The sequence below is a fragment of the Pristiophorus japonicus genome, chromosome 11, assembly GCF_044704955.1.
Source record: "Pristiophorus japonicus isolate sPriJap1 chromosome 11, sPriJap1.hap1, whole genome shotgun sequence".
NCBI lineage: Eukaryota > Metazoa > Chordata > Chondrichthyes > Pristiophoridae > Pristiophorus > Pristiophorus japonicus.
In genome coordinates, this window is record NC_091987.1 from 70,798,180 (window position 1) to 70,823,432 (window position 25,253).

Genomic DNA, 25,253 nt, shown 5'->3' on the forward strand with positions numbered 1-25,253 from the left:
TAACCTCAGCAAATCAAGGCTTTGGTATCTGCGTCAGCAACAGATCTGATCTAACACAGATTACATAAAGAAAGTATTTAACTCTGTCCCAACAATTTGACATAACAACAGTGAGAAAGGGACTCCCAAGGACACCACTCTCAATGTCCCATTTTATACATTGCACATAACTGTGGCCTCGAAGTGAGACTATAAATTTAGTTGAAAATTTTGCTGTAGTTTCTGTTCCACTCTTGTACTCACAAGGGATTGGGCTGAAAGTCCCCAATTTATTTCTCATAAGGAGACTTACAGAGAGAATCTTTCACTCAGAATTCTGGGCTGCTTTCAATCCTAAGGGGTGGAATTTAACTTTCATCGGCAGGTGTTAAACCCAGCATTGTGAATCGGCCAGTTATACACCCCACCGGATTCCCTTTTCCATTGACTTCCGATGCACTACCATCAATTTCCTACCTTGGACAATGTTGAAAATATGTTAAATCACGTTAAATCACTGCACCATCCGTTTTAATCTGTTATAATCCATTTTACAATAATCATACAATATAAAGTGCGATTGCATTGTAACACGACCTAGGTTCAGCTCAATGTCACTTCACCATTTTGCAACTATTTAGTACTTAGAAATATGTTTCTAGTAAATCACTTTTACATACCAAACATAAATGAATAATAAATTGAACACTGATGAAGCATATTAAAGATTGTACTTCATTGGCTGTGAAGTGCTTTGGGATGTCCTAAGATCGTGAAAGGTGCTACAGAAATGCAAGCCTTTCTTTTTTTTATTATTAACTTTTATTGTAAATAAAAAAATTACAAGACTGGAAACAAATAATTGTCATTAAAAAAATTGTAAAGTTAATTCTTAAATTGTGATATTATACTGGAATATCAATCTTGAAAAAATGTATATAAATATATATAAAATCAGTCGTAGTGGATTTCACTACATTGCTGAGCTGTTATTATTTTAGAGGAAGTGTAAAATTTCATGTTAATAGCTGCAAATTTGCAATGTTAAAGTTGTGCAATCTTCCTGTCTCTTACATAGTCTCATACATATTTATGGCAATATATTTTATAAAAAAATGTTTAAGAGCATCAGAGTAATTCAGGTTGGAGCAAAAGTATTACTTTCCCACTTTGTTTAAAATAAATAGCTTTCAAGCATAGATGAATGCAATTGTATGCAATATATTCAAATTTCTGTTTAGTTCCTACTTGAAAAATAACACGTTGATTGTATTGAGTCACTAATGAATCCCAAGTCAGCAAGTCTGAATTCCAGGAGTTACAGATTTGAAGCAGAATCCATTTATTCTGTGGGAAATCCGAGCCTTAGTTCAGTTTGTACCTGTAGTAGAGGAAAATAATAATTTGATAAATTGTTAGTACACATAGATACTTGTCTCAGGTTCTGCAATGAGATGTAAGGTGTCATTGGTATTAGCATAGACTCATAGAAATTTACGGCACGGAAGGAGGCCATTCGGCTCATCATGCCTGCGGTGCTCAAAACAGAGCTATCCCGCCTAATCCCACTTTCCAGCTCTTGGTCCGCAGCCTTGAAGATTATGGCACTTCAAGTGCATATCCAGGTACCTTTTAAATGTGATGAGTGTTTCTATCACTACCAAACTTTCAGGCACCCTCTGCGTGAAAAAAGTTCTCCTCAACTCCCATTTAATTCTCCGAACAATTACTTTAAATCTGTGCCCCCTAGTTATTGACCTCTCTGCTAATGGAAACAGATGCTTCCTATCCGCTCTATCTAGGTCCCTCATAATTGAATACACCTAAATTAAGTCTCTCCTCAGCCTCCTCTGTTCCAAATAAAACAACCCCAGCCTATCCAATCTTTCCTTATAGCTGAAACTCTCCAGTCCTGACAACATCCTCATAAATCTCTGTACCCTCTTTAGTGCAATCATATCTTTCCTGTAATGTGGTGACCAGAACTGTACACAGTACTCCAGCTGCAGCCTAAGTAGTGTTTTATACCGTTCTAGCATAACCTCTCTGCTCTTATATGCTATGCCTCAGCTAATAAAGAAAAGTATCTTGTATGCCTTCTTAACCACTGTATCAGCCTGTCCTGCTATCTTCAGGGATTTGTGGACATGAATTTCAAGATCCCTCTGTTCCTCTCCATTTCTCAGTAACCTACCACTTATTGTTTATTCCCTTGCCTTGTTAAACCTCCCCAAATGCATTGCCTCACATTTCTCCGGATTGAATTGGGGAGTTCGAGCGTCGTTGGGAGGCAGAGCGGGGAGATCAAGGAGGCCCACAAGAGGCCCAACGTCGGTGAGCAGAGTCGGGAGTTTGAGCGTCATCGGAAGGCCAGCCGGTGCAACTGCAGCAGGGAGGCAAAAAAGTAGAAAGAAATCGAAAGGTGACGTCACAGCCAAGGGGGTAGGTGATTGGCTGGTGATTGGTAAGTAGTTTTTCTTTTTCCTTTCTTTATCAGTAAGTAACCTTTAGCATTGTTGTTGCCAAATTAAGTTTATCTAAAGGTTAAGTCATGGCAGGAGAGCTCAGACACGTGTTATGCTCCTCCTGTACTATGTGGGAAGTCAGGCATGCTTCCGGTTTCCCTGACGACTACGTGTGCGGGAAGTATATCTGCCTGCAGCTCCTGACGGACCGCATTGCGGCACTGGAGCTGCGGGTGGATTTACTCTGGAGCATCCACGATGCTGAGAATGATGTGAATAGCACGTTTAGTGAGTTGGTCTTACCGCAGGTAAAGGGTACATAGCCAGAGAGTAAATGGGTGACCAACAGGAACAGCAGTGCAAGAAAGGTAGTGCAGGGGTCCCCTGCGGTCATCCCCCTGCAAAACAGATACACCGCTTTGGGTACTGTTGGGGGGGATGGTTCATCAGGGGAGGGCAGCAGCATGCAAATTCATGGCACCGTGGGTGGTTCTGCTGCACAGGAGGGCAGGAAAAAGAGTGGGAGAGCGGTAGTGATAGGGGATTCAATTGTAAGGGGAATAGATAGATGTTTCTGCGGCCGCAACCGAGACTACAGGATGGTATGTTGCCTCCCTGGTGCAAGGGTCAAGGATGTCTGGGAGCGGGTGCAGGACATTTTGAAAAGGGAGGGTGAACAGCCAGTTGTTGTGGTGCATATAGGTACCAACAATATAGGTAAATATCGGGATGAGGTCCTACAAGACAAATTTAGGGAGCTAGGAGTTAAATTAAAAAGTAGGATCTCAAAAGTAGTAATCTCAGGATTGCTACCAGTGCCACGTGCTAGTCAGAGTAGGAATCGCCGGATAGCTCAGATGAATACGTGGCTTGAGGACTGGTGCAGAAGGGAGGGATTCAAATTCCTGAAACATTGGAACTGGTTCTGGGGGAGGTGGGACCAGTACAAACCCGATGGTCTGCACCTGGGCAGGACTGGAACCAATGTCCTTGGGGGAGTGTTTGCTAGTGCTGTTGGGGAGGAGTTAAATTAATATGGCAGGGGAATGGGAATCTCTGAGGGAGACAGAGGGAAATAGAATGGGGGCAGAAGCAAAAGATAGAAAGAAGAAAAGTAAAAGTGGAGGGCAGAAAAACCTAAGGCAAAAAGCAAAAAGGGCCACATTACAGCAAAATTCTAAAGGGGCAAAATGTGTTAGAAAGACAAGCCTGAAGGCTCTGTGCCTCAATGCGAGGGGTATTCGGAATAAGGTGGATGAATTAACTGCGCAGACAGCAGTTAACAGGTACGATGTAATTGGCATCACGGAGACATGGCTCCAGGGTGACCAAGGCTGGGAACTCAACATTCAGGGGTATTCAACATTTAGGAAGGATAGACAGAAAGGAAAAGGAGGCGGGGTGGCATTGCTGGTTAAAGAGGAAATTAATGCAATAGTAAGAAAGGACATTAGCTTGGATGATGTGGAATCGCTATGGGTGGAGCTACGGAATACCAAGGGGCAGAAAACGCGAGTGGGAGTTGTGTACAGACCACCAAACAGTAGTAGTGAGGTTGGGGACAGCATCAAACAAGAAATTAGGGATGCATGCAATAAAGGTACAGCAGTTTTCATGGGTGAGTTTAATCTACATATTGATTGGGCTAACCAAACTGCGGTGGAGGAAGATTTCCTGGAGTGTATTAGGGCTGGTTTTCTAGACCAATATGTTGAGGAACCAACGAGGGAGCTGTCCATCCTAGACTGGGTGATATGTAAAGAGAAAGGACTAATAAGCAATCTTGTTGTGCGAGGCCCCTTGGGGAAGAGTGACCACAACATGGTAGAATTCTTTATTAAGATGGAGAGTGACACAGTTAATTCAGAAACTAGGGCCCTGAACTTAAGGAAAGGTAACTTCGATGTTTTGAGGCACGAATTGGCTAGAATAGACTGGCAAATGATACTTAAAGGGTTGACGGTGGATAGGCAATGGCAAACATTTAAAGATCACATGGATGAATTTCAGAAATTGTACATCCCTGTCTGGAGTAAAAATAAAACGGGGAAGGTGGCTCAACCGTGTCTAATAAGGGAAATTAAGGATAGTGTTAAATCCAAGGAAGAGGCATATAAATTGGCCAGAAAAAGCAGAAAACCTGAGGACTGGGAGAAATTTAGAATTCAGCAGAGGAGGTCAAAGGGTTTAATTAAGAGGGGGAAAATAGAGTACGAGAAAAAGCTTGCCGGGAACATAACAACTAACTGCAAAAGCTTCTATAGATATGTGACGAGAAAAAGATTAGTGAAGACAAACATAGGTCCCTTGCAGTTGGATTCAGATGAATTTATAAAGGGGAACAAAGAAATGGCAGACCAATTGAACAAATACTTTGGTTCTGTCTTCACGAAGGAAGACACAAATAACCTTCCGGAAGTACTAGGGGACCGAGGGTCTAGTGAGAAGGAGGAACTGAAGGATATCCTTATTATGCGGGAAATTGTGTTAGGGAAATTGATGGGATTGAACGCTGATAAATCCCGGGGGCCTGGTAGTCTGCATCCCAGAGTACTTAAGAAAGTGGCCCTAGAAATAGTGGATGCATTGGTGATCATTTCCAACAGTCTATCGACTCTGGATCAGTTCCTGTGGACTGGAGGGTAGCTAATTTAACACCACTTTTTAAAAAGGCAGGGAGAGAGAAAGCAGGTAATTATAGACCAATTATCCTGACATCAGTGATGGGGAAAATGTTGGAATCAATTATTAAGGATGAAATAGCAGCGTATTTGGAAAGCAGTGACAGGATCGGTACAAGTCAGCATGGATTTATGAAAGGGAAATCATGCTTGACAAATCTTCTGGAATTTTTTGAGGATGTAACTAGTAGAGTAGACAAGGGAGAACCAGTGGATGTGGTGTATTTAGACTTTCAAAAGGCTTTTGACAAGGTCCCACACAAGAGATTGGTGTGCAAAATCAAAGCACATGGTATTGAGGGTAATATACTGACGCGGATAGAGAACTGGTTTGGCAGACAGGAAGCAGAGAGTCGGGATAAACGGGTCCATTTCAGAATGGCAGCCAGTGAGTAGTGGAGTGCCGCAGGGCTCAGTGCTGGGGCTCCAGCTATTCATAATATGCATCAATGATTTAGATGAAGGAATTGAGTGTAATATCTCCAAGTTTGCAGATGATATTAAACTGGGTGGCGGTGTGAGCTGGGAGGGGGATGCTAAGAGGCTGCAGGGTGATTTGGTTAGGTGAGTGGGCAAATGCATGGCAGATGCAGTATAATGTGGATAAATGTGAGGTTATCCACTTTGGGGGCAAAAACGCGAAGACAGAATATTATCTGAATGGCGGCAAATTAGGAAAAGGGGAGGTGCAACGAGACCTGGATGTCATGGTTCATCAGTCATTGAAAGTTGGCATACAGGTACAGCAGGTGGTGAAGAAGGCAAATGGTATGTTGGCCTTCATAGCTAGGGGATTTGAGTATAGGAGCAGGGAGGTCTTACTGTAGTTGTACAGGACCTTGGTGAGGCCTCACCTGGAATATTGTGTTCAGTTTTGGTCTCCTAATCTGAGGAAGGACGTTCTTGCTATTGAGGGAGTGTAGCGAAGGCTCACCAGACTGATTCCTGGGATGGCTAGACTGATATATGAGGAGAGACTGGATCAACTGGGCATTTATACATTGGAGTTTAGAAGGATGAGAGGGGATCTCATAGAAACATATAAGATTCTGACGGACGAGACAGGTTAGATGTGGGTAGAATGTTCCCGATGTTGGGGAAGTCCAGAACCTGGTGACACAGTCTTAGGATAAGGGGTAGGCCATTTAGGACTGAGATGAGGAGAAACCTCTTCACACAGAGAGTTGTTAACCTGTGGAATTCCCTGCCGCAGAGAGTTATTAATGCCAGTTCATTGGATATATTCAAGAGGGAGTTACATATGGCCCTTACGGCTAAGGGGATCAAGGGGTATGGAGAGAAAGCAGGAAAGGGGTACTGAGGGAATGATCAGCCATGATCTTGTTGAATGGTGGTGCAGGCTCGAAGGGCCGAATAACCTACTCCTGCACTTATTTTCTATGTTGCTGTGAATTCCATTTCCCACTCTTCTGCCCACCTGACCAGTCCATTGATATCTTCCTGCAGTCTACAGCTTTCTTCCTCACTATCAACTACACAGCCAATTTTTATATCATCTGCAAAATTCTTAATCATGCCCCCTACATTGAAGTCTAAATCATTGATATATACCTCAAAAAGCAGTGGATCTAGTACTGAGCCCTGTGAATCCCCACTGGAAACAGCCTTCCAGTCACAACAAAAACCTGTCGACCATTACTCTTTGCTTCTGGCCACTGAGCCAATGTTGGATCCAACTTACCACTTTCCCTTGGATCCCATGGGCTTTTACTTTTTTGAGCAACCTGCCATGTGGGACCTTGCCAAAAGCCTTGCTAAAATCTATGTAGACTACATCAAATGCACTATCCTCATCGACCCTCCTTGTTACCTCTTCAAAAAATTCAATTAGGTTAGTCAAACATGACCTTCTGATTATCCTTGATTAATCTGTGATTTTCTAAATGATAATTTATACGCCCTTCATAATTTTTTCCAATAATTTGCCCACCACTGAGGGCGGGTTGACTGGCCTGTAATTACTCTGTCTATCCAATTCTCCCTTTTTAAACAATGGCATATCATTTGCAGATCTCCAGTCCTCTGGCACCATGCTTGTAGCTAGAAAGGATTGGAAAATGATGGTCGGAGCCTTCGCTATTTCCTCCCTTGCTTCTTTTAACAGCCTGGGGTACATTTCATCCTGGCGTGGCGATTTATCTATTTTGAAAGATCTTAAACCTCAATACTTCCTCTCTCTCTATGTTTATCCCATCTAATATTTTACTCTCCTCCTCAACTACAATGTCTGCATCGTTGCTCTCTTCTGTGAAGACAGACGCAATGTATTGATTAAGAACCATACCCACGTCTTCTGTCTCCACACACAGGTTTCCTTTTTGGTTTCTGATAGGTCCCACTCTTTCCTTGTTTATCCTCTTGTACTTTATATATTTATAAAAACATCTTTGGGTTTTCCTTGATTTTATTTGCCAATATTTTTTCATGCCCTCTCTTGCTTTCCTAATTTCCCTCTTCATTTCATTCCTGCACTTTCTATACTCCTCTCAGCGTTCTGTAGTATTGAGCTCTTGGTATCTGACAAAACCTTCCCTGTTTTTCCTTCTCCTACCCTGTACGCTGCTTGACATCCAAGGGGCTCTAGATTTGGGAGTCCCACTCTTTTTCTTTGTGAGAACATATTTGCTCTGGACCCTCACTATCTCCAACACTGGAGCTGCAACATTGAATTTGAATATTTTAACTGTACATTTCAACTGAAAGATTTAATTGTAGATTTAATTGTCAATTACAACCTTGTGGGTAATCATGTTTTATTTAGTAAGTTAGATGTTATTGGATTAAATTTACTTGTGGATAGTATCAATAGCTACTCTGGTAAAAACTGGTTGGTTATTTCTGTTCAGTCACAGAATATTTTAGTTAATTGCACCCAGATTATTGTTAGTCCAGTTAAACAATTTGTTGTTTTTTTGACTGTAATTGCTTGTGACAGATATGCGTACAGAGGTTTCGAGTGCAACTTGTGCTGTTCATGTGACTGAATCTGATGCCTTGAGTAGTTGGATGAACACAGTAATGTTCCCACAGCAACTGTGACATGAAATGGGACACTTGTTTGTTAGTTATGTAAATAGAAAACACTTTGTGAGAATTGCTACTTCAGTTTAATTTTGGTATTTTACTTCTCGGTCAGGAAATCTCTCATAACTGATGGGCAACCACGTCTAAATTGGACTATGTAGGCCTGCTAGAGAAATACAATTTAAATAAAAGATTCCTATCAAGATTCTATTCAAAGTAGAACAGACCAACAAGATCTAGGGTAATTATTTCAGATTCCAGCTTGTGCAGTATTTTGCTTTTGAACAAGATCTAGGGAACTTGCTAACATAAAATTTCTATGATGAGGCCTATCATTTGCAGAGACTGAGGTAATCGTGGCTGCTATCATGGCTGCTGTTATGAAGCATCACTCCATATTGTCTGGTTTCACTTTGTGGGAGTGCAGAAATAGAAACAGAAATTAATTTCAATCACTGGAAAATCAGGATAACTGCAGCTTGAGTGTATTGACCCCTGCGCCTAATTCTTCGATCCGTGCTTTTGTCGAGCAGAAAGTAGAGACTGAAAATTTGCCCCATGTGCTCATGGAACAATGAAGTCCCAGTTACTGTATTATCCAGTCGTCGTGGGTCAACACAACACCCATTAGTTACAAGAACTGTTCACGAAAGTGAGCTTTTGTTACTTGACTTACCTTTCTAGTCATTTCATTGAAAGGATCTTTGTTACAGAAAATGCCAAGGAACATTCTGCAGGCATCTTCACCTTTGTCAAGCACGATTCTCAGCAATTCCCGGTTCTTTTCTTGGCAAGTTATTTTAGATGAAATGTTATTTACTTCCTCTGCATTCAGACACTTCTCAAAAAGCTTATCTACCACAGGTTTGTGAACACCGTCGCTCGTTGTCTGTACAAATTGACTAAAGTTCTTGTGTATCCAATCTGATGAGAGACAAACATGAGTACATGATAAATCAACCTCAACCAGAAAATATGAGGATGAATGTGCAGAGTGTTCATTACGCCCGCTGCTGACATTCGTGCTCGATTCTTTGATCTGCGCTCCTGTTGAACAAGACTCTGCATTGGGGGGCACAGAATTTTACAGTTTACCCTCATATTTTCAATAGACTAAATATATCAACTAACGTGGCGTGTGCAAGGAAACGTTATCGTCTGTTTGTGGTGTATGTAACTAAAGAGAGAGTAATAGCTGTTCACTATTGTCACTTGCCTGCTTCAGGATTATACATTTTTGTTAAGAAACTCAAGGAGATATTTTCATTATTGTCAAACAAATTAGGTTGTCCGTTTCTTTTTCGGGTAACCAGTGTCAGCCGGTGGCTCGGTGGGTAGCACACTCTCCGCTGAGTCAGAAGGTTATCTATGGAATTCTCTGCCCCAGAGAGCTGTGGAGGCTGGGTCATTGTATATATTTAAGGTGGAAGTGGAGCTGAGTCCATGATCAGATCAGCCATGATCTTATTAAATGGCGGAGCAGGCTCGAGGGCCAAATGGCCTACTCCTGCTCCTATTTCTTATGTTCTTACGTTCTTATGTTCTTAAGATTGTGGGTTCATTGTCCTATTCCAGGACTTAAGCACATAAATCTAGGTTGACACTCCAGTGCAGTGCTGAGGGAGCGCTGCACTGTCGAAGGTGCCATCTTTCAGATGAAATGTTAAACCGAGGCCCCATTTGTTCCCTCACATGGACATAAAAGATCCCATGGCACTATTTTGAAGAAGAGCAGGGGAGTTATCCCTGGTGTCCTGGCCAATATTTATCCCTCAATCAAAATAACAAAAAACAGATTATTTGGTCGTTATCACATTGCTATTTGTGGGAGCTTGCTGTGCGCAAATCGGCTGCTGAGTTTCCCATATTACAACAGTGACTACTCTCCAAAAGTACTTCATTGGCTGTAAAGCGCTTTGAGACATCCGAAAGGCGCTATATAAATGCAAAACTTTCTTTAACCCTTCGAGTTTTATTAATGAATGGGATGGGCTTCTTGTTATTAGTTTTGGTAGGATGAATGAATAGAAAATCTTCCAGCCTGTGGAGATCTATCGCATAGATTTTGTCCAAATTAGCAGTGAGGGTTTAACTTGAAAGGGAGGTGTAAAGGGAAGTATTTATGTTCAAAATATTCCCCCTTTTTAACAAAACAAAAATATTCCTTCAACTTTCTTAAATGCATAATATCTCTGTATATCTCATGAAACATTCTGAGCTCCTGACAACAGATCAAAAACCTTACGTCCTTGTTACACTTTTGTCACATTACTGTGCCAACTTTTTGCAATTATAAATAGTATATTAAAAAAAATCTTTGATGTGCACTTCCATTATAAATTCCCATGTGCACACTTATAATGGAGATTGCCCAGGAAACGTGTCAGGCTGTAATTTCACCCTCTGGCCTGTGGCACCTGTTTTGTGTCTCTCAGCCCCTCAGTCTGCATTGTGGAGAAACTCCTGTGGTGCAACCAACTGTATTTCTCCGCTTCTCAAACTGCAGCAAGATTTGCTATTTAACTATCAGTAACAATCTATAACAAAGTAATGTACAAAAATAAGGACAGAAGGTGTGGGAGGAATTTTAACCCCCCAAAACGGGTGGGTTTGGGTCGAGTGGGCTGTTAAAAATCTCAAACCATAACCCAACCCGCCTCGAACCCACTCACTACCGCTTTTAACGGAGGCAGGATTGGGGTGGGGGGGCAGGCGACCAATCTGGTACCAGCAGCAGGTCACTTATTTAAATATTTTAATGAGGCTGCATGTCTCAGATTTCACCTCCATTTTAAACTTAAATCTGGCCGATGGGGTTTCCTGGGCTTTAGGAAACCCGGCAGCTAAAGGGAGGTGAGGATTGCTGTATCCAGCAGGTAAGTGTCTTTCCAGCACTGCGTGTGGGCCAAGAGGTGCAGGATTATGCCCCACACCCCCCCTACCCTGCATCCCCCCTTCCCCATGACCAGCTGTTCCCACCCACGATTGTCCGGTCTCCCCCCAACACCAGCCTCCGACTCCCCCCCCCCCCCGCAACATCGGCCTCCGATCTACCCCCAACATCGGCTTCCAAGCTCCCCCCCAACACCACCCTCCAATCTCCTCCCGACACCAGCCTCCGATCACGCCTCCGACATCGGCCTCCAATCTAGCCCTGACACCGGCCCCCGTCTCCCCCCGACACCCAACCTCCCCCCGACACCAGCCTCCAATCTCCCCCCCCACCCCAACACCAGTCTCCGATCTTCCCCTTGACACCGGCCTCCGGCCTCCCTGACACTGATCTTCCCCCACCCACCCTAGACTTTCCGATCCCGCCCTCCCTCCTCTCTGCACCCTGGCTGCGGCCTGGTGCCGAAAGCCTATCCGCCCGACAGTCAGCCAGCCTCTCAATCTGGCTGGCTGTGGCCGGGAAATGGAGGCAGAAAATGTTAATCAGTTTCTGCTGTTAAATTCAGCAAGTCCTGAGGGAAACCCATTCTTCCAGGTTTCCTGAATGCAAAACTCCACAACCCCTTCGTTCCAATAAATATCAGGGCCTATGACTTTAAAATGGGGACTAAATTATATATGTATGCCCTGGTTGAATTATCTCCTCCCCTGTAACCCTGCTTCACCTGAAGACTGCAAATGGGGGTTGTAAGAATAAAAGTGTTTAATAATAAAATTGATTCTGTATATATATATCTTTATATATATATCTAAATGTTAAAAGTGTAGATTATCTCGAAAGACTGCAGTTAAAGAAACAAAATGGATAACTTCCCCAAGTTCATGTCTCCTCTGGCTGGGCAGAGCTCAAGGAAGAAAGGAAGCATGGCTTTGAAACTCACCAAACTAGAAAAGGTGTTAATTTTAAAGCCATTAACCTAATCAAGGAATGGCACCAGTATGAGGAGAAGCCATTCTGGAACGGTCCTGGAACCAAGACCCAATCCTGAGGCATTCTGAGAAACAATGGATTTAAGGGGTATAATAACCCGAGCAAAGATTGCTGGGTCTCTCTTCTCTTTAGCACATGGCAAAGCAAGAGCCTCCCTCCACAGCAGAAGCAAGGAAGAACGCCACGTGCTTGTGCTTTACCAGAGGGAAGTAAGAACATAAGAACATAAGAATTAGGAACAGGAGTAGTCCATCTAGCCCCTCGAGCCTGCTCCGCCATTCAACAAGATCATGGCTGATCTGGCCGTGGACTCAGCTCCACTTACCCGCCCGCTCCCCATAACTCTTAATTCCCTTATTGGTTAAAAATCTATCTATCTGTGATTTGAATACATTCAATGAGCTAGCCTCAACTGCTTCCTTGGGCAGAGAATTCCACAGATTCACAACCCTCTGGGAGAAGAAATTCCTTCTCAACTCGGTTTTAAATTGGCTCCCCCGTATTTTGAGGCTGTGCCCCCTAGTTCTAGTCTCCCCGACCAGTGGAAACAACCTCTCTGCCTCTATCTTGTCTATCCCTTTCATTATTTTAAATGTTTCAATAAGATCACCCCTCATCCTTCTGAACTCCAACGAGTAAAGACCCAGTCTACTCAATTTATCATCATAAGGTAACCTCCTCATCTCCGGAATCAGCCGAGTGAATCGTCTCTGTACCCCCTCCAAAGCTAGTATATCCTTCCTTAAGTAAGGTGACCAAAACTGCACGCAGTACTCCAGGTGCGGCCTCACCAATACCCTATACAGTTGCAGCAGGACCTCCCTGCTTTTGTACTCCATCCCTCTCGCAATGAAGGCCAACATTCCATTCGCCTTCCTGATTACCTGCTGCACCTGCAAACTAACTTTTTGGGATTCATGCACAAGGACCTCCAGGTCCCTCTGCACCGCAGCATGTTGTAATTTCTCCCCATTCAAATAATATTCCCTTTTACTATTTTTTTTTCCCAAGGTGGATGACCTCACATTTTCCAACATTGTATTCCATCTGCCAAACCTTAGCCCATCCGCTTAACCTATCTAAATCTCTTTGCAGCCTCTCTGTGTCCTCTACACAACCCGCTTTTCCACTAATCTTTGTGTCATCTGCAAATTTTGTTACACTCTACATTCTGTCCCCTCTTCCAGGTCATTTATGTATTTTGTAAACAGTTGTGGTCCCAGCACCGATCCCTGTGGCACACCACTAACCACCGATTTCCAACCCGAAAAGGACCCATTTATCCCAACTCTCTGCTTTCTGTTAGCCAGCCAATTTTCTATCCATGCTAATACATTTCCTCTGACTCCGCGTACCTTTATCTTCTGCAGTAACCTTTTGTGTGGCACCTTATCGAATGCCTTTTGGAAATCTAAATACACCACATCCATTGGTACACCTCTATCCACCATGCTCTTGATATCCTCAAAGAATTCCAGTAAATTAGTTAAACATGATTTCCCCTTCATGAATCCATGTTGCGTCTGCTTGATTGCACTATTCCTATCTAGATGTCCTGCTATTTCTTCCTTAATGATAGCTTCAAGCATTTTCCCCACTACAGATGTTAAACTAACCGGCCTATAGTTACCTGCCTTTTGTCTGCCCCCTTTTTTAAACAGAGGCGTTACATTAGCTGCTTTCCAATCCGATGGTACCTCCCCAGAGTCCAGAGAATTTTGGTAGATTATAACGAATGCATCTGCTATAACTTCCGCCATCTCTTTTAATACCTTAGGATGCATTTCATCAGGACCAGGGGACTTGACTACCTTGAGTCCCATTAGCCTGTCCAGCACTACCCCCCTAGTGATAGTGATTGTCTCAAGGTCCTCCCTTCCCACATTCCCGTGACCAGCAATTTTTGGCATGGATTTTGTGTCTTCCACTGTGAAGACCGAAGCAAAATAATTGTTTAAAGTCTCAGCCATTTCCACATTTCCCATTATTAAATCCCCCTTCTCATCTTCTAAGGGACCAACATTTATTTTAGTCACTCTTTTCCGTTTTATATATCGGTAAAAGCTTTTACTATCTGTTTTTATGTTTTCGCAAGTTTACTTTCGTAATCTATCTTTCCTTTCTTTATTGCTTTCTTAGTCATTCTTTGCTGTCGTTTAAAATTTTCCCAATCTGTTAGTTTCCCACTAACCTTGGCCACCTTATACGCATTGGTTTTTAATTTGATACTCTCCTTTAGTTCCTTGGTTATCCACGGCTGGTTATCCCTTCTCTTGCCGCCCTTCTTTTTCACTGGAATATATTTTTGTTGAGCACTATGAAAGAGCTCCTTAAAAGTCCTCCACTGTTCCTCAATTGTGCCACCGTTTAGTCTGTGTTTCCAGTCTACTTTAGCCAACTCTGCCCTCATCCCACTGTAGTCCCCTTTGTTTAAGCATAGTACGCTCGTTTGAGACACTACTTCCTCACCCTCAATCTGTATTATAAATTCAACCATACTGTGATCACTCATTTCTAGAGGATCTTTTACTAGGAGATCGTTTATTATTCCTGTCTCAATACACAAGACCAGATCTAAGATCGCTTGCTCCCTTGTAGGTTCTGTAACATACTGTTCTAAGAAACAATCCCGTATGCATTCTATGAATTCCCCCTCAAGGCTACCCCGTGCGATTTGGTTTGACAAATCGATATGTAGGTTAAAATCCCCCATGATTACTGCCGTTCCTTTTTCACATGCCTCCATTATTCCCTTGATTATTGCCCGCCCCACCGTGAAGTTATTATTTGGGGGCCTATAAACTACGCCCACCAGTGACTTTTTCCCCTTACTATCTCTAATCTCCACCCACAATGATTCAACATTTTGTTCATTAGAGCCAATATCATCTCTCACAACTGCCCTGATATCATCCTTTATTAACAGAGCTACCCCACCTCCTTTCCCTTCTTGTCTATCTTTCCGAATTGTCAGATACCCCTGTATGTTTAATTCCCAGTCTTGGCCACCCTGCAACCACGTTTCTGTAATGGCCACCAAATCATACCCATTTGTAATGATTTGTGCCGTCAACTCATTTACTTTATTTCGAAAGCATACCGTTTTATAAATCATTATGGTAACATCATTGTAACTGCTGTAACTAAGTAGATCCGTAGGATAGCTGACGACTGCTGATAAATGTGCATGCGTGTGTGTTTAATAAACTATTCCCAATTGTTTTAAAATAATTTGTCTTGCTGTAAATTTAATGCCAGAGATTTAGAAATCTTACAGGGGTGAATTTCATTGGGTATTCCCGCTTGTCCACCATAACTTCTGTTGTAAAGCCCTGGAAACTCCAGAAAATGAGACTGAATGGCTAAAAACGGCTGTTTCCCCAAGGATTTTGATGTTCTTCTGTCGAAGTTACAGTGCGAGATTGGGGAGAACCCCCCGGAAATTCTTTCCCCTCGTTATCTACCTCCAACTGGTTTCTCTTGCATACTATCATGCAATGTATTTTCAGCTTTTAAAATTAGGCAAAAAATTAAATACATAGCTCAAGGAATGGACATAAAAGAGTCGGAACTCATTTCCACAGAATAATGGACACAGTTGCGGGCTCCAATCCCCAAAACACTATGAAAAATCGCAAAATAACACTTTGTTAAAATGGAATTTGACTGGTTCAGTTACTGTAAATCAGTAGCACTATTACCTGCTATATGGCATAAGCACCTTCATTGTTATAAAGCAGCGATCCTGTGACTCAATGAGAATAATGCCACTAGTTTATCAAAGTTTATTTTTGTGTATCGTTGTTAAATTTCTCCCTTCCTCTGAAGATTTGGACATGCTGTGAAGCATGTCATCTTTCTCCCCGTTAGTGATGTAGAAACCCTCTTCATCCCTGGAGTGCAGCATTGCTAGGGGAGGTGGAGTGTGATCTATTGCATAGGCGAGGTGCAGTTTTTCAAAATTAAAAAAAATTCAACTTAATCAGGTAGTACAGAACCCGCTGGCCATGCTACACCAATGCAGAGTTCCAGAGCCAGCTGTAACCAGCACTGGGCTGAACGCCACAATCATACAACAACAACCTGTATTTACATAGTGCCTTTAATGTCCCAAGGCGCTTCACATGAGTAGTATAAGACAAAATAAATCATGGAAATGAGCAGGCAGCACGAAGTTCACATGCTGGCAGCAGTCTTCCAATAGGGCGCTGGTTGTTAGCGTATTGCAATCTGCGCATTCGTTTTCAGGGGCTAACGAATTTCTAGGCTACAGGCTCTTATATCTTGTGACTGAGATAAAGAGACCTGTACCAGGCTCAAACTAGACAAAAGTGCTTCATTTTTGTCACAGTGAAGATATATTACCAGGGAGATTGAAATTTACAGCAAGAGACTGTTTCTTACCTCTGCAGTGTGTGCTTTTATGGGTTGATTTTCTTGCTTCAGTTAATTTAAGTTGTTTGTTTCTGAGTGCACCAAGTTCCTTTTCAGATTCTACATAGCGTAGGTAGCTTTTAAAGTACAGATTGCTAATCGACTCCTCCAAGCATGTCTCTTTTGCACTTTTTCCATCTGTGAAACAAAATACATACTGCATGTAAAAATGAAGACTCCACAAGATGTTAGAAATAGCAGTGGTTCAAACTAAAGATTGCGTAAAGTTGATGGAATATAGGAGGGAATTACAGCTTGGGGTGTTAGGGTAATAACAGTCCTGGGTACCTGGTATTATACCGTGGGACACTGCAAGGTAATAGTTCTAATTTGCTGCAAAAAGCCAATGATTTGTGTTCTTAGATTGTTAAGTCCTGATTTTAACTCGGGACAGGAATTGGGCGGGCAAGGCTGAGGCTAGTGGAAAACCATGCTGTCGGCAGCATGAGGCCCAGGAAATTTTAACCCCTGGGCAGTATCTGCATCTCCCAATTCAGTCTCCTGTCTGCAGCCTGGCCGGCAGGTGGTAGCGCAATGTTGGCACTAAAGTAAGTCACGGGAGAGGGTTTTGGGAGGACCTTGTGATTTGGGACTGAAGCCCGGGCCAGAGAAGCCTAAACTTTCTTTGTGGGGCCTGGAGGAGCTCTTCCTGACCCCACTAGGAAAGTAAAAGAAAAATGTTAGAAAGCCTTACCTGTTTGGGCTCCTCTTCCTGCTAGACTGACCTGGCAGGAAGGGCACAACCACTTGCCTGCTCAGGCCCATCATTAAAATAGCAGTCGGGCCCCAGTGACTTCATCAGTGCCTCCCTCCCTTCCCACGCTCATCCATTAATTATAGAATGAACCCCCTCCCCGCTTTCAGCAACTTTCAGGACAATCATCAACATAACTGATTGAAATTCACCGAACAGTTGCAGAGATTGGTGAAACCCATCCCCCCTATCCAAATACAAATGGGGACTAGCGATTCAGCAACCTCCCCAAGCAAAGATTGGTCCAACCCTCCCTCCAATGAGTTTAGCTCGAGCCCTCAACCACCATGAGAAGTCTGACAACCCCCTGCTACTGAGTAGAAAGTCTGCAACTACCAGTGAACAGAAATATCACCAGAAGCCCCCATGAGCCCGCTGAATAGACATCAGGAATTAAACCCCCACCTCCCACTGAGGGCTACCCCTATCCCCAGTGAAGGCAAACTTGGCTTTTCCCGCTGTGGACAAAGACCCGCACTGAAGAAAAAATAATTCTCTTCCTCCAATGAGGACAAGCTATGCTTTCTCTCGCACACCCCCGGAGCAGAAATGCAGCCTCCTCTTTTCCTAGGAACAACTTCTTCTCCCCCACTGTGCTAAAGGTTGCTCTCCCCTTTCCCCACTTACAACAAATTGGGGTCTACTCTGGCCTCCCCTGAGCAGTAACTTACCTTCCACACAATATGAAGCAAATCTCCCGCTCCACCACCGCACACACATTGAGAAATAATTCATGTCTCTTCCAGCCCCTCATGCAGATGCAACTCAGCACCAAACCCCACCTCCCCCCTCCCATCCTAAGCCCAAAACCTATTCTCTGTAATGTTTACCTCCGCTCCCCTTTGTGAGAAGAAAAATAAAAAAGCTCTCTCCTCCCTCCATGCAAATTGAATTGGGGCCTGCCCCAGTGCAGCTCCCCCCTTCCACTGAGAGGAAAATTGCCCTGCCCAAGTATCAACTCTTCTCCATCCGCCAGCCTCGATCTCCTCCATTCCCTGTGCCCCTCCTCTTCCACTTCTCCCCTTCCCTCTCCCTGTTCAGTTAACCCCTCTGCTCCCTGTCCACCTTCCCCCCACCTTGTCTACCCCCTGCTGTCTCTGCTACTGCTGCCACTCCCCCCCCCCCCAATGTGAAGAAATGGGCCTTGGTCCAGTGCTATGCACTGTAGCTCACTCTCCTCCACCCCTCTTCCTGCTCAGTCCCCTCCCCCACTAACCATCCCTCTCCCCATTTTCTTTCTCTCCCTCCCCTCCTCTCTTCCCTTCTGCCTCTCCTGACCTCCCTTCTCCTGCCCAGGTCCATTTGCTGGACTTGGTCTTGATTCCCATTTGGAACTACATGGGAGACTGACGAAAGTGCCAATACGACTAGAACTTTTCAAGTGTCACCACTTTAGCGTGCATTTGTCTTGTTCCATAATCCTTGCACATAATCCTTGCACATACGAAAACATACAGATGGGAACAAGAAAAGCATATTTAACCAATCAAGCTGATTCCCCACTTTATTTAAACCCTCTTCCAACAGCTGCGAAGAATGTTTTTATTTCCTTCCTGTCTGCCCTGGCACCCAGCTGATATTATATTCCCTGTTAAATCAAGTAATTATCAATATGAAGTATGTCTAGTTGAAATTTCCTGCTAATAATAACACATTTGGGAAAACTCCCTGTGAGTGTTATTTCTTTATTATTGTTTCATCAGGGACGCACACACACATGCACGCACACCCAGAGTGACAGGGAGAAAGCATTGAATTGCCTCAATTAAAAGACCTACCCACGCACTTGACAAAGACCAGTTTCACAATCCAGAACAGGCGGTGTATGCTTATCGTGAGTTTCTCTGTGAAATCCTCAGGCATGATGGACTCATCTAGTATTGAGAAATCGTCAAGATGCAGGATGTCTCTTATGGCACTTTCTGGAATTCCAGGCTGAGCTTTTTCAAACATTTGGCAAGTGTCCAGAGTTTGGATTTCACTGTAGCCCGCAGGTTGGTTTGCTGTGTCCAGCATGCACTGGATAACACAGCACTGAAGGATTTCTTTTACATTATCGAGGACGTATCTCCTGCCCTCAATGGAATTGCTGTGTAATTTCCTCAGCAGTTCACACAAGTCGTTTACCAGCTCTGTGCCTTTTGCAAAGAAGTGAGCCACTATAATACAACAAAAAAACTATGTCAGGTTTCAAGAAAACCTACACCATTATCGCTAATCTATTTTCAACGATGGTTCATTATGATCAGATTTATGTTTTCAAGGGGATCATTTTGTATAAAAAATGCTGGCTACAACATACTTGAACAAAATATTTGAATATTTGATTTGTGCTTTCCCAGATTATATATCCTGAGTGTGAAAGAAAGAAAAGTACTGTATGAGTTTTAAGTCAGTTATAAAAGGCTAATAAAGCTTCTAATATCAAATATAATAGATGTGTAAAAATTACATATTTTTACTACAGGTTTTAGATGAGGATTTCTAACACTGATTCTGTACTATAAATTGTCTTTAAGAAACCAAAGGGTGCAGGTACTTATGGATGCGGAAGGCCATCTGGCCCACTTTAATGCAGCCATCTGGCCTGTTTTAATACCTTCATTCAGAACACCCCTGCACTCCCACTGTTGCTGCATTTAATTGTTTCTTAAATGATTCCAGAGTTTTTGTCTCCAGCACTATGCCTGGAAGCCCATTCCAAGTGCTGATCACTCTCTGCATGATGAAGAACCACCCGATATCAGTCGTGAAGTTACCTTTCACCAGTTTGAACCTGCATCCCCTTGTTACATAAGAACATAAGAAAATAAGAAACAGGAGCAGGAGTAGGCCATTTGACCCCTCGAGCCTGCTCCGCCATTTAATAAGATCATGGCTGATCTGATCATGGACTCAACTCCACTTCCCCGCCCGCTCCCCATAACCCTTTATTCCCTTATCGCTCAAAAATCTGTCTATCTCCGCCTTAATGACCCAGCCTCCACAGCTCTCTGGGGCAGAGAATTCCATAGATTTTGTTTTATTCCCACAGTTTAAAGAAGTATTCTGGATTAATCTTATTGCAAAGCAGTTACAATTTTCCGTACCTCTGTAGGATTCCCTCTCAGTTGCCATTTTTCCCAGCTGAAGAGCCAAGTTGGCTGATTTTAACTTTCAGTGATGATGGAATACAGGCCTCAATGGAAAGGAAAATCAGACTGGGCGTGTATTTGAATATGGACTGCTGAGGATTTGAACTCAGTCGTACTGATTATGAAATCATTCCAGCCAGAGTTTCAGACACTGTGACCCCAGGTGGTGCATTTCTAGAGGGGGAGGGGGAGTGCTGTGGGCTTTCTCCATCAGAAAATGTAGAGTTTTGATATTAAAATTCAAAATATTAACCTGGTAAAAGTTCGAGCTTTTGCCTGCATATCGCCTCTGCATTAGGCCCGTGGAATCGGTTGAGTTCTGCCAAAGCTTTTATCAGCATTCTTTCTTCAATCATATCCACCATATTTTCTGGTGTTGTATCAAATCTGATGTCAATTAACTGGTCCCTGAAGAAAATATCCATTTGTTTTTCTGGTTGATCTTCCATAAAGATCTTCACTATATTCACCACCTCCACGTTTTGTCTTATGCTGTGCCTGACCTGAAGAAAGAGTTCAATTGCTGGAAACAGAAATGAACAACCAGAAATGAACCATAAGATAAATATGCAAATACAGCATTCAATTTAATATGTAGGTGATTCATTTGTTTTGTTTCTCTCACCCACTCTCCTTTTGTTAAAGAAATTTGTAATTAAAATAGACTTTTTTTTAAATAGGAACATACATTCATTCTACTATACTTATATTTTTCTCCAAATTTCTGCCCTTTTCTCCTAAACAGCCCCAGTTTAGAGAATGAGTATTAACAGGCTATTCAATTATGGGGAGAGTCACAGCCAGGTAATCCTGTCATCCCCCAACATTCAGACACAAGGTGGTAGATCTTCACTTTGTGCGACAGTGTAAAACAGGCGATAGCGAGCTGGCAGCCCGATTTACATCTCTCCCGATTTCTATTTCCACAAAGCTCAATGGCTGCCAACTCGCGATCACCCATCTTACACTATCACACAATGTCAAGATCTACGCCAATGCACTTTTCTGTCTGGGTCAGTGTTTAAAGATTGGATAAGAGCTGGTTTTTCTCTTCCCTAGGCAATTGGTGCTGCCACCCCGGCTGACTTGAGCTAATTCAGTTCAGAACCCGGATCAAACCTGGGATCCTTCCTGGTTCAATACCATACCAGTCCAGTCAGTGCACTAAACCGCCAGGGGCACAGCCACATTCATTTACACCAGAAGTTTTGTTATAATGTCAACAATACTATATTAACTTTATTATAAACATATTCTTAAGATGTTCTCCTATTATCACAAGACATCTTCTTCCCTGCAGTAAATGATTGTGCTCAATATGTAGCTCAACTCATTCTACTGCACATGCAATAGACTCAATGTGGAGAATATTAATTGCAAATTAACTCTGCTAATTGGTAGAGAAAATAGAACAGCAATTAAATTGTGGCTTGAAATTGAGTCACTGCAAATTACTGGAGAGGTTAAGATAGAGAACAATTGGGAGGTACTACTACCAAGAGTGAGAGAGAAAAAACTGAGGTAGTAATCAGGATTGACATCTGCGTAAAGTAAAAGAGTGGATGAGATCATACTGCTAGTGGGAACCTACAGTGACAAAAACGCTTGAAGGGGTAGTGTTCTACAATGTCTCAGGTGGGATGATGGTCTGATTCAAATGTAGGTGAATAAATGGGAAGTAAAAAGATTGTTCCATTCTTCACCACTGACTTCCTTCACCTTGATATGTACAAAAAAGGATCTTAATTAAAATTAATGAAGTGTAACATAAGAATTTGTATTTTTCTTGTTAGGATGATGAGCACATTTATGGTTTTGTGCTCACAAATTATGAAACGGTCCTTATCATTCAAATACTAAATACTTATTTCACAATTTGCCTGATATATTTATTTATGGATACAGATATATTTAGTGCGCAATATTATGGAGATCGCATTAATTTATTGAATTGTTCTTACCTTTGTAGGGGCTGCCATCCACAAACAAACAAAGTGTCGGGTACTGCTTCTGCATATACTCCACAATGGAACCAACTTTATACACAAAATCATCGTGTTCAAACTCATTTTTATTCACAAGGAGTACTTTGTCATGAGTTAATTCCAGATGTATTTTATAATCGGCATTCTTTTTCTTTTCGAGTAGAACAAAAGTAGCATCCAGGGATTCAATGTAAGGCCATTCTTTTTGAAACATTGGTATCAATTCATTGAAGACATCTTTCCGGAAGGCAGTCATAACTTGATTCTCATAAAAACACAGAAATATCTCTCTCTGTTTACGCTTGAACCAAAGATGGTAACACTTGGACTCTGGATTGGCTTGCACGACTAAATTTAGGCTTTTCAGAATGTCAAGTAACTCATCCTTAAGTTTCAGTGTTTCATTCGACCAAATATATTGCAACAGGTTCTCTGAAAACCTCCCAGTATTGAGGAGGTTCATCCACTCACGTTGGATTGGAAATGGTGCAGTTTGTATCTTTGGTGGTAGCATACAGTTGATTGGAATCAAAGCAGCCATGAGATCAATAAGCCACTGAGGATCCAAGACCACGATTGGGTCGGAGTAGTAAGCAAACTTCATGCAGTTCAAAACTTGCAGTGCAGTCTGCACTTGATGTTTCTTGTCAGAACTGCTCATCTCTACACCTTGGGGGCTGCCCATTATCTCATACCACCGCAAGTACATATCCGAGCACAACAGGTATTTCTCAGTACAATGGAGAATATGATAGTACAATTTTGCATGATACATAACAATGTTGTCTTCAAATGCTACCTGCCTGGAAAGTTTGTCAATGGCTGAGCGTAGCTCTGTGTATCCGGCTCCCTGGCCATGGTCAACAGAGTTGTCAACAGCGAATTTCTGAGCATAAAGTACAGTGGTTGGGAAATATTTCTGAAGGTAACTGTAAATGGTGCTCAAAGCCTCTTCAGCCTTAGGAAAAATCAAAAAATGAGAAAACAAGAAAATTTAAACTATGTTAAATAAAATTAAAAACAACATTGAAGAACAGTACAGAATTAATTGCAATCAGATTCCGTCTGTTTCAAAAGACCTAGATTTACATAAAATTACATAGAATCTACAGCACAGGCCATTCGGCCCAACTGGTCCATGCCGGTCTTTCTGCTCCACATCAGCCTCCTCCCTACTTCATCTAACCTTATCACCATACCTTCTATTCCTTTCTCCCTCGTGTGCTTATATAGCTTCCCCTTAAAGGCATCTATGTTATTCGCCTCAACTACTCTTGTGGTACTCCACTTAACTTACAGCATCCAAACCAAGTGACTGCTTACAGTAAAATATTGCTTGAACACGGAAACAAATTATAAATCAATAACACTGCCATTTGCACTACCAGCTCTTCCACTGCCAACAAAGCACACCACACAAAGACAAGCTAAAGTATTAAAAAGCACTGAAGCCCACCAAAGTTTAAATGCAGCATGTTGTAGTGGAGGGATACTGAATTCTTGACTTCAGTGATGCTGTGAGGTGAGGCATACATCTTACCATCCCATAAAAAAGGGGGAAAAAGCAGACAAAATTGTTCCATTGGGATGTTCGCTCACAGTTATTGTTGTCAGCTAACAGTGACATTAAAGATATATGCAACGCACTCAAACACAAAGATATGTGCAACTAGGGATTGGGGGAATCTGCATCAGGGGAAACCATGGAATTGAAAAGGGGATGTATGCTACTATTGGATGGTAACATACTTCACAAAATAAAACAGTATATTGATAGAGAATTTCATATCAGCTTTCAAATGCAGACAGTAATTCAGCCTCAGAAATAGTGCAGGATCTAACAATTTACTGAGCCAGAATTCTTTGTTTGAGGGGGAGATGACTGCAAAGTGTTCGGCTCAGACAGAACCCCTTCTGGCTCCACAAGTATCACTAAAAACCCTGCCTGCCCATTTTTGGAATGACCTCCAGCTGTCCCTTTAAGGACTGGTGGTTAGGCTGCTCGATATCCGATATAACTGGGTGGAGCATGCGCAGCACATGCTCTGCCATTGGTGCTTGAAACTTCTATTAGGGTCCTACTGACGACATAGAATCCCAATTTTCCAGAACTCCGACATGAACAAATTGAACAAATTGAAGTCCTTCCTCGCTGCCGACACGTGCAATCGCAGGCCTGACCCCGCGATCTATTGTCCCCCTACCCCCCCCATTTTCTCTACCGCACTCCCAGTCCCAAGCCAGCCAGCCCCAATATCCCCTTGCACAGTACCTGTACCATCCAATTTAATGTGACCATCCCTCGTCCGCCAAAATCCCTTATCTGGCACAGGCCAGGTCCTGAGGGTGCCGGATAAGAGAAGTTCAACCTGTATCATGATTGTTCTTACTCAAGCAATGTTTGAGATGTTAACTGTCACAATTTTATATCTACACCAAAACTTTTATCATTGGAGGTGAGGATTTAAAAGATATTTCATGTGGGTTTACGTTAGTGAGCAAGCCAGAAACAATTTTATATTCAAGGCATTGTAAAATATTCGAGTGAACAACTACTGTGTAGAAACTTCATGTACATACTGCTAAGAAACCTTTACGCTGAAGTTTTTAATTAAGTTCCTCTAGCTTCCTGTCATGAATAGGATCCCCACTTCTATCTCCTGTCACTCGTTCCTCCTTCAGGCAAGGTACCAGAGCAGGGATGGGCAATTATTTGGGCTGGAGGGCCACTTACTAGTTTTGGTGAACTGCTGAGGGCCGCCCACCAATGTTCCCCCCATCGTGTGGTCCCGCGCAGGCCGCTCCCCAGCTCCTGCCGCTGGAAGAGATACCGCGCATGCACAGCTGCATAGTGGCCAACCGCGCAGCAAATTTAACGGGACCACCCGTGAAA

At 42.7% G+C, this 25,253-nt stretch overlaps 1 protein-coding gene across 1 annotated transcript in view; it reads right to left on the minus strand.

Annotated features, from left to right (window-relative positions):
• Positions 1 to 503: 503 nt before the first annotated feature.
• LOC139275756 (uncharacterized) overlaps positions 504 to 25,253 on the minus strand; it is a 53,972-nt gene continuing 29,222 nt past the window's right edge. Inside the window, exons 8-13 of the mRNA XM_070892955.1 lie at positions 22,337 to 23,318; positions 20,629 to 20,898; positions 19,020 to 19,400; positions 16,458 to 16,625; positions 8,847 to 9,094; positions 504 to 1,360 (exon numbers count right to left, since the gene is read on the minus strand). Of these exons, the coding sequence (XP_070749056.1) occupies positions 1,322 to 1,360; positions 8,847 to 9,094; positions 16,458 to 16,625; positions 19,020 to 19,400; positions 20,629 to 20,898; positions 22,337 to 23,318 (2,088 nt within the window). The 3' untranslated portion in view covers positions 504 to 1,321. The remainder of the gene's footprint in view (positions 1,361 to 8,846; positions 9,095 to 16,457; positions 16,626 to 19,019; positions 19,401 to 20,628; positions 20,899 to 22,336; positions 23,319 to 25,253) is intronic.